The sequence below is a fragment of the Papilio polytes genome, unplaced genomic scaffold (assembly GCF_000836215.1).
Source record: "Papilio polytes unplaced genomic scaffold, Ppol_1.0 DF823923.1, whole genome shotgun sequence".
Taxonomy (NCBI): Eukaryota; Metazoa; Arthropoda; class Insecta; order Lepidoptera; family Papilionidae; genus Papilio; species Papilio polytes.
The window spans coordinates 4,468,938-4,479,147 of NW_013525281.1; the positions used below are offsets into that span (position 1 = coordinate 4,468,938).

Genomic DNA, 10,210 nt, shown 5'->3' on the forward strand with positions numbered 1-10,210 from the left:
TATGAAAAACATTGAAATTGATATCAAAAATAAAAAAAACAAGAGTCCGCGATAGGTCTTATTAGAATACTTTAAGAACCTCGAGTTTTATCAAAATGTAAAGTCCTGAGGTTATTGCATTATTTTTTCAAATAATTCAAGACAACGGACTTTGCTGGTTTAGTCTTTGAAATGAAATGAGAACGCTTTTCAATGCGCAACGCACCTTTTTCTATTTTTTTTTGAACGATATTTTTTTTGGAATAAAGTAAAACTCATTTCAGATTAATTTAATAAATTAATTATTGACCAATATTTGAATAAATAGTAATACATCCCGTGGCAGATGATGAAGGGACGAGGGCAAGGTGATGATGTAGTTTCAACTCAATAAAAAGACCTTTACGGTGGATTCAAAGGTTCTTGTAGCTAAATTTATGAAAGGTTCGATTCTCTCTATAATCATATTTGTATCTATAATTCATCATAATCTCCATAAATCATGAAAAAGGAAATCCATAAACACCAAAAACATTTTAAATATATCGTATTCGCTCTGGAGATTCTGCGGGAATCGGGATCCTTGGCTTACATTAAAATCATTTATGGTCTATTTTATAGCAAAACGGAACTAGAATTTATTTTTGTCATAAGACGCAATTTGCATTTTGTCGAATATATTGCGCTATGCATGGGAGGAGGTTAGGGGGAGGGGGGGAGTTGTTCGTGTACGAGGTCTGGCGCGGTGTGGGAGTGTTCGTATCGTTTGCGGCTTCGTGTGGCGACTTTGTGCGTGTTTCGGAGGATATTTTCGTTCGGCAGGGATCATTTGTCGTGAACACGACTTGTAAAGATGTATAAGGGCGCATATCCAATAGGTATTCTCACCTATGTATACCATTTTTATTGTAGTCTATTATTGGTGATAGATGCCAAATAATCCTAATAAAGAACTGAACTTTTATATACATATTAACTGTTCTGAGGGTATTTAGAATTTAGGATTTTATTTATGTAATTTAAACGCAATTAGCTTTTCTAAACGCTATTTATGTATTAAGTGATTATATTGATTTAAGCGACCCATGAATATTTTCTATTTCTCACAAATCGAGTTTCCTATTTTAGATCGTTTTAAATTTGCGTAATGCTCAATATTTAGAGTTTTATTGTGTTTATTTATCGTAAAAACAAGTTCGAAATGATATTTCATTTGTGCCAAGACAATTAAGTTTAAGCATTTTTATCGTTGCCACAAAATAAAATTAAATCAATATGTATTTTAGCTTTCTTCAAACCCTAGGAAGATTATTGGCCTAAGTAAATAAGTATTTTTCAATGAGTAGGTTTTGTATTAACATTGTAGAATTAACATAGCGTTTATGTTAAGATTGTTTAAAAAATTAACAATTATATTCACAGTTGGAACATTATATGTATAAGTGCAATATTGTTGAAATACCCGGTGCTTAGTTTATTGATGCAGTGTTACTGATTAAAGAATCTTTCAAATCCTCAGAACATTTAAGAGAAATAGTTGTATATGAGAGAGTTACGAATTTTTGACCATAAATATGAATACGGACAGTTTGTTTACAAATTATTTTATTGCACTAATTGTAAATAGTATATAAAATAGTATCGAATACGAGTTTTTATTTTGAATGTCATTGTAATGTACTACAAACTACAAAGTGTTCTCAACCATTCCAATGTACATCGCAGTAGTTTAGGATTGGATATAAATGTGACGGAAATTATATATTTTAAGATTGTACCGATTCGCACAAAACACGTTTTTTATATCGACTTTGAGGTGCCTCTTAAATTAACGTCACAAATTCACTTTCACCCGGGACTTGACCATGCAGGATGCTTATCTAAATGAAAATATTTTTGCTCTAAAACTAAATTAACTATTTATTATATTTATTAATTGTATTTACTGAAATGTGTGATTTTTTGAAATTTTTCATGTGTAATTCAAATGAACTATTTAAAGTATCCAGGCATGGACTTGTCGCCAGTTTTTTATTACACTGTGTATAGAGCACTTTTTGTATAGAATTTCGATTTAGGAAATGTGTTAATTGTACTCAAAGGCATCTGATAAAACGTCAACAAAGTATTATAAAGCGAAAGAATACTTGATATTATTGAGAAAAATATTTAAAGAATCCCAAAAGTATTTACTCCCCCTTGTATTGTTTTTAATTAATTTATTTAGTGACGTATTTGCTAAGTTATATAGCTGTATAAATGCTTCGAAGCTTGATGCTTGATCGCAATAGCTAGGTTTCGCTATATTTGTCTCCTATGGCAATAATTTAATGATTTTATTCGTATTTTAATTAGTTAGCCAATATTTTTTAAAAGTATTTTTACGTATACAATGTCGCCATCACAATAATTACGAGGATCGATCGGATGCGTAGAGATAAGCTAAGAATGAATGTTAGATATAAAGTAGATGTTATTTAGTAATTGTTGCTGTGTTACTTTGACATGACATGTGCGTGGTTTTCATTGATGTACAGCCATAGAAGTATTGAATTGTCAGCGTTTAGAAAATGAATTGGAATATGGAGTGCGACTGAAGGTAGTTGATACTTTAACGTGAGCTAAGGTCTTATTACCTCCGAGTATCAATTAAATGTATTTTAAGTTTCCCGAAGGCCGATGTTACACTGTGGGCGCGTCGCATATCTTACTGATAGTGTAACATCGACCTAATATATGGTTATGATTATTATATTTCACTTACTTGTAAAATTTTTTTAACACAACAATAAATTTAAATGTGAAAAATATTTTTTTTTGTTTTATTTCTTTGAATGTCTTTTAAAAATAAACTCAAAAAATACGACTATCTCCGAGTGTTACGAAATCCTTTTAATAAATATACTTATGAGTCGGGTAAACATTGAATAAAATTAAACTGTTCTATGAAATTATATTTTTCAATCTATCACAAACAATTGTAATTCTCTTTTTACATTCATCAGATATGTGATTAGTACTAGACAGTAACAAGGAATCGTTTTCAAGTCTTTTAACGATGTCTCTGTTTTGTTCATCTTCTAATTTTATTTTTTTACTTGCCGGTTCTTCTATTTCACAAACAAATACATTATCAATATCCATCTCGAAATTACTCTTCAATTTAATTTTATCTGAATCTTCTAGAATAAAATTCTCCATACATTTGTGTGTATATTTTACATCAGCTAATAACATCCATTGTTTGTTTCGTTCATTTATATTTTTATTAAAGCTCTTCTGCCATATTTTTTGCAATTCCGGAGATGTATCAATAATTTTTCCAATTACATTTTTAGATTTTTTCTCCTCTTTATATTTTAATAATTCCATAATCGTGTACTGTTGTACTAAAGGTTCCGTTTTTAGTAGTAAAAATTTGAATGTTTCATTGGTATTTTGGTCTATTGAAACATTTGGTTCATCAGCGAAAAAATAAAGTGATATTTTGCAATATAAAGGTATCAAAAGCAATATCAATTCATTATTTCCTGTTAATATTAATTTGGAAAGAATATTAAAAACCTGAAAGAGAATTATTATGAAAAATAAATCAAGATTGAATAAAAAAAATATTAAAAAATCAATACCATTACCGTCAGTACATTTTCGAAATAAACAAATTGTTCTATAATTTCATTGGTTAATAAAACTAATGCTTCTATATATGAATAGTACCAATATACACCTTTATCTATATTTAAGGGCAAAGAGAATAAATTTTTAGGACACACTTTCACCCAAGCTTTTACAACACTATCTATAAAATTAGAATTTAATTCTGTAAAAGTGCATGTCGAAGCAACTTTCATTATATTTATCTGTAACAAAAATTAATAATGCAATTCAAAAATATTTAATGATCATTTTTCAAAATATTTTACTGAAAAAACCGGTTTCTTTGACAAGTATCCTAATATAAAAAAACTTACCAATTGCCGAATATCCTTTTCCACATAATGTTCAGAGTTCGTAAGTTTATTCAATTCAACCATTAATTTTTCAAGCAAATTCTCTTCTGTTGCAACACGTATATTTTCTGGTAAATTTTTAATCTTAATAAAACTCCATAGACTATAATATTTCTCTTGGATTTCAAACTGCTTTTTAATCAACACTTTATAATGGTTCGGTAAACATTCAAAAAGTCTTCTTATTGTTTGTCCCAATTGAATTTGTTGGGGTGAATTTTTAAACGAAGCATTTAACTCCAAGTTTTCATACATTTTACATAGAGATGTCACAGTCGGTACAGTATACTGTGAATCTGTTAGCCTGAAAAAGTTATTTCATTTTTAAATTCAACTAAACACATGAAAACAAATAATTATCACATTATATAAATGGCATTACATGTTCATAAAACAGATTTGAAATAAAAATACCCAATAAACATTAAAAAAAAATTACTGAATAATAACAATTATTAATACTAACCTTGCCAATAAGCTCCAATAACGAGTCACAAACACAGCCTTTGAAGTATTATCTCCCAACACAGCATCATATAGTTTAAGCTCTAGTATTTCAAACTCTTCACTCGACAAACACATTGACAGACCAACTAAATGTACCAATAAATTTTCTTCCAAGCTTTGTGGCTCATCTTTAAACATCAACCCTGAATTAAGCCATACTTGACCTATAATATGAAATAAATATCTTACTAATATTATAAATGCGAAAGTTTTATTAAGATGAATGGATGTTTGTTAGAGGTTGTATCCTAAACAGCTGAACGGATATCGATGAAATTTGGCATAAATGTAGAGTATGGTCTGGAAGAACACATAGGCTACTTAGTGTTTTTTTAATTCCACGCGGACGGAGTCGCAGGAGATAGCTAGTACTGTTATAAAGAGGAAAGATTTGTATTTTTGTATGTATTGAAATAACTCAAAAACTACTTGGTTGATTTAAAAAAAATTTTCAATGTTAGAAAGGTAATATATCTGCAAAATATGCTATATATTTTATTATATTTAAATTTCACAGTGAAGTCGCTAGCAACAGCTAGTCTTAAATAATTAAATTCATCATAAAATGACTTTCAAGATAATACTTACTATAAGGTATAATGTTGAATATATAAGCAATTAGCTTGTTTTTTTGCACAATTAAATCTATATTTTGTAAACTACATTTTATTATTACTATTAAAAGTAATATTAACCCATATTGTTTATCTTCACTCAGTTTTCTTATATCACTTTGCAGTAAACACTAGAAAAATATACAAATATATTTTAGTAGCTAATGTTACTGAAAAAGATAGTAAACTATCACACTCAGAGTCACATAATGGTTGTTTAAAAAATCTTTTAATGTAAATTGGTTTCCTATCTTAAATTAAAAATGAAGTAAATAGGCCGATAAAGGATATCTCAGAGTTGTTAATTAGAGAGTAATACTTAGTGTAGCTTTCTTATAGTAAATCTGCAGTAGTCCCTCCATACATTCAGAACATAATAACTCCATCTGGTAGTAAAAATTAAGTTACAACTTACATCTAAGAATCTTCTATCAAGAAGTAGTTGCGACAATAATTCTTGTGTTGTTTTTAAAATAAGTGTATTAACTTGGCTTATAAACTGTGATGACTTGTTTAATACTTCACTTAGAATTGTATCATCACATCTGAAAAATGTACATGAAATAAAAATTATGAAAACACTAGTTTTCGCGCGCGACTCTGTTCGCGTGGAATAAAAAAAAGAAAAGTAAATAGCCTATGTGTTCTTCCAGACTATCCTCTACATATACGCCAAATTTCAGAGATCCATTCAGTAGTTTAGGCTACAAACTCTAACAAACATCCATCCATCTAAACTTTCGCATTTATAATATATTAGTATGAAGTATGATGATAACTGTTTTATTTTTATCTAATTAGCATGTCTTAATTGTAGGGCTTTTTATTCAAAAGAAAATCCAAAAATATTCCATTATCGTCCACATATATAACAAAGTGTCTTTACTAATTCAATATATTAATATAGATAGATATAGATTGTATATACTTACGTATAAATATAAATCAAAGTCTGCAGAACAATATCATAATCATTTTTAACTCCATGCTTGAAGATGTTGCTTACTTTCAATAATATTTTTATTAGGAAACTGGCAATTTTCAAAGAACGTACAACTATCTTTTCCTCTTGATTGATCTGTAATAATTGAAAAAAGAAGCGATAATAAAACATTAAAACTAATAAAAAAATAATTATATACAAACCTCCAAAGCCGTTTTCAAGTTAGTTACAATCAAACCACATAAAAGTTCAGTACAATGATTGTAAATATCTTTATCCATTAAACTATCAGAATATTTGTTACATATTCCAGTATAAGCTTTCAACTGCTCCGCCATCGTCTTCACATCTAAAGCCTGGACCACCTCACTTATTTTCAAATTAATATCAAGAGCTGTTGAAAATGTTTATAAAACTCAATTACTTTACCAAATCATTAATCTATTTAAAGTCAATCAAGTTAAACAAGTATAAAGAAATTAAGAGTACATTAAGAAACTCTTTTCCAAAAACTAGATGCTAAGCAGGGTTTTATGTAGATTTTTCACATTTAAAAATGACAAATAGCCCCATAGTAAACATAAAATGTGTCACTCCCTTCATTTGCCGTTATAAAGCCAGGTTAGTAATGTCCTTAATTTAGTTCTAGCAATTATTTATATTGTTTTTTTTTATCACTTGAGAATGGATTGAAATGTAAGACAAATTAAAAAAAAATTAAGTCTGTTGCCTTTTTGCATGAAAGGCTCTTATATTTTGCAACACATTCTGTAACTATTGAGTATGAAACTGATTGGTACCTTTGAGAAGAATATATTGTTGTTCATCTTCCGTCATGTCGAAAATAAAATGTTTCTCTAATATCAACAAATACATTTGTTGTAGTTCATGACAAGTACGAAATAAATCTCTTAATTCTTTCTCAACAATCTTTAAATGGTTTCCATACAAGTATTCGCTGAAATAAAAATTAAGATTCATTCATAGTTATGATTCATTTTTTTTAATATAAATACTAAACTGTCGCCAGCTACTCTCACCATGGGAATTAAAAAAAAATGCATAGTGTGATATTTAAGACTGATCTGCATCTATGCAAATTTTCATTGAGATCTGTTCAGCAGTTTAGGCTACAAGCTCTAACAGCCACCCATCTAAACTTTTACATTAATAATGTTTTAGTGCCAATAGCCTAACGGTTTGGGGTATGGACTACTGAACTTGTAGTTGAGGGCTTGAATCCCGTCATTCAACTAATGTCATGAACCATATCCTAGCACAATTCTAGAGCTTAGTTGGAATAGTTAAAAGAACTATTAGTAAATTAATAAAAATCGACTAATACTATTACAAAACAATGATCAAATAAAGTAAACATTAGTTACCTGTCTTTGCAGTGAGTAAAAATATTTAAAATAATTTGACCAGTAGTTGTGGGAAATGTTTTTAAACTTCCGCATGACAATGCAACTGTTTCAATGAGAGTTTTCAGAAAACATGACAATTTTTGTAATAATAGTACTGCATCTTCCAAATAGTTTTGTAACTCCACAGACTGACATTCAGTACTCTCCACTGAAGACCTTATTATTTCCAGACACTGAAATTTATTAGTATAAATTTATTAATAAAAATTGAAATTCAATAAGATAAGTGCAACAAACAATGTAACATTGGATTTTAAACATGGCAAAAAATGTACCAATTATTACTGAGCCATTTTCAAAGATGTATATACAAAGCTGTATGTATGTAATTCTCGCACTCACCCGCAAAACACAAACGCAACAATCTTCAAGGCATAAAGTAAATTCCTGAGCAAATGCTGGTTCTTTATATACACTTTCGGTGGTAAGAAATTTATTAGTTTTGATTAATAGCATTTTATAAGATGTATCATTAAACTGTTTAATTTAATGTTAATAAAATTATTAGAATGGAGAATATGTTATATCATTATAATTATACATTTAAAGGATACGACTGGTGGGCTATCATCAATATTGCTATTTTCCCAGAAAATATCTGAATTTTGAGAATTGTTCATGTTAAAGTACTTTGATCTATTACTTCACACTGTTTTCTTTAAATCAAATAACCATTTTTTAATTATTAAATTCTAAAAGCAACGGCTACGCTGAAAATTGCTGAAACTAAAAAGAAAATACCGCCAAAACCAAAAAGTTTGAAGATTTGTTATTAACAAAAAGTTGACAGTGACATTCCAGGATGTTGTGGTCACAGATGTAATATAGACGTCCAAAAATAATAATTTATGCGAAATGCCAATAGTGTTTCAGCAGATGATTGAGTTATTTGTACGATAATAACCTAAATTGCATAAAATAGAAAATATAGTGCGAGTCCTGTACATACATTTATTATGTTCATGTCAGTGGGCGCTGGCAAGTTTGCACAATGATAACACCTGTCAAATTACAAAACACAACACGTGCGAGCGAAATTAGAGCGAAGCATGGTTGACTGTACCGGTGAAATCAATTTTACGATATTTTTGAGTAAAATAAAAGTAAAAAGAAACTATTAAAACCGCTTTTGTAGGGCCACAATATGTGTGACAATATAAAAATAGCGATTGGAAGAATAGAAGGGGAGACTACAAATTCTGATTTAGTTAAAACATGCCAACATGTTAAGGTTTGTTTTACAGTTTTATTATGCAAAAATATGTTTATATGAAAATGTTTAAATTAATTAAAAAATATCAAAGGCCTCAGATTGATAAATCCAAGTGGAATAGTGTAAATATAAAGATGTCCATAGAATTTTAGAAATAAACACAAAGGATACTTATATGTTACTAATTGATTTCATTTCCTTCTAGGATGCCCTGCAAAAGAAAACTATTGACATAACAGAGGCAATTAATATATTGTCTGAATTCGTTTTGAACTTTGAAGATGCTAAACTATTTAGAAAACATCTGTCCAATACATTATTAGCTCTTGTATCTGCTAAAATACCATTGAAACCTGTATTTTCTACTTCTAATTATGATTTATGCAATGATTCTGAGAAGACCAAGCATTTGGAATATTCTATTGTGCTTGCAACATTGTGTGACCATCCTGATATACTTCAGTAAGTTTTTTTAATCTTATCAAATTTCTATATAATAAATATGTATTTTTAGGTGATAAAAGGGTTCTGTGATTGTTTGTTTTTTAAATTTGTTCATATAACAAATAAAAGCTTTGAAACTTTATGGTATAGAGTAATAACATTTAATTTTCATTATTTCATTAGTGTCCTATTTGTTGCATACATTTGAATGATTGAAAGGATGGATAGATGTTTTTGAGAAGTAAAAAGTATCTCCTAAATGGCTGAATAAATGTCCATTAGGTATAGATATTGAACATAGTCTGGAAGAATTTAAGACTGAGTCACTGCCAACATTAAGTATCTGCATAATTTAGTGTTACCAATATTTAAAAGCAATTTTATGTTACAGATATACACTCAAATACTTCCAAATCAATACTGTACCACCATTTGAGGTATTCATACATCATGAAGATTCATACAATGTTGCTCCGAAGAAACGCAGACTATTAAACTGCAGGCAGAAGATCAGTGATTACAGAATTGTGAACTGCTGTTATACATTACTTTCAAAGTTGCCCAACGAGTTCTCAACTAAATGGGATTGGACAAACTTTGTTACCAACTTCAGTTATCATGAGAATGCTGAAATAAAATGGTAAATCTTTTACTTATGAACTAAGTTTGTTCTTGTCAATGGAGATTTTTCCAGTATATCTCTTGCAACTCTTGACCTGATATAACAACACCCACTTTCTCCTTTATCTGTTACTAGCTGTTGCTTGCGACTTTGTCCATATTTGATTTATAAATATAACCTATGTTACTCAGTGGTAATGTTTAAGTTTTCTAATGGTATAAGAATTTGATGTAGGCCCAGTAGTTTTTGAGTTTTCTTCAATACATACAAGAATACAAATCTTTCCTCTTTATATTATTACATTATCTTACTTATATTATATATGCGAAAGTTTAGATGGATGGATGGATATTTGTTAGAGTTTGTAGCCTAAACGGCTGAATGGATCTCAATGAAATTTGGCATAGAGGTAGAGCATAGTCTGGAAGAACAGATAGGCTACTAACTTTTG

The 10,210-nt window shown here is 29.1% G+C and overlaps 2 protein-coding genes across 2 annotated transcripts in view; one reads left to right on the forward strand and one right to left on the reverse strand.

Annotated features, from left to right (window-relative positions):
- Positions 1–2,912: 2,912 nt before the first annotated feature.
- On the reverse strand, positions 2,913–8,228 carry LOC106102170 (uncharacterized protein C1orf112 homolog). The gene is made up of 12 exons (XM_013281580.1): positions 8,035–8,228; positions 7,823–7,957; positions 7,439–7,653; positions 6,854–7,011; positions 6,257–6,447; positions 6,043–6,188; positions 5,526–5,655; positions 5,085–5,241; positions 4,456–4,660; positions 3,951–4,293; positions 3,615–3,839; positions 2,913–3,543 (listed from the first exon to the last, which is right to left on the reverse strand). Exons 1-12 carry the CDS (start codon positions 8,098–8,100, stop codon positions 2,923–2,925), a joined length of 2,592 nt encoding a protein of 863 aa, XP_013137034.1. The 5' UTR covers positions 8,101–8,228; the 3' UTR covers positions 2,913–2,922.
- Positions 8,229–8,498: 270 nt separating this feature from the next.
- Positions 8,499–10,210, forward strand: part of LOC106102118 (midasin-like) — a 29,749-nt gene continuing 28,037 nt past the window's right edge. Inside the window, 3 exon segments of the mRNA XM_013281527.1 lie at positions 8,499–8,711; positions 8,899–9,155; positions 9,529–9,777. Coding sequence (XP_013136981.1) covers positions 8,625–8,711; positions 8,899–9,155; positions 9,529–9,777 — 593 coding nt within the window. The 5' untranslated portion in view covers positions 8,499–8,624.

Bases quoted from the DNA above. Each gene is read 5' to 3' on its own strand.
- LOC106102170 (XM_013281580.1), bottom strand. From the start codon at position 8,100: ATGAACAATTCTCAAAATTCAGATATTTTCTGGGAAAATAGCAATATT. The intron at 7,654-7,822 runs GTGAGTGCGAGA...AATAAATTTCAG, and splicing joins GTTGCGTTTGTGTTTTGCGG to TGTCTGGAAATAATAAGGTC. The intron at 6,448-6,853 runs GTACCAATCAGT...CATTTTCAACAG, and splicing joins ACAATATATTCTTCTCAAAG to CTCTTGATATTAATTTGAAA.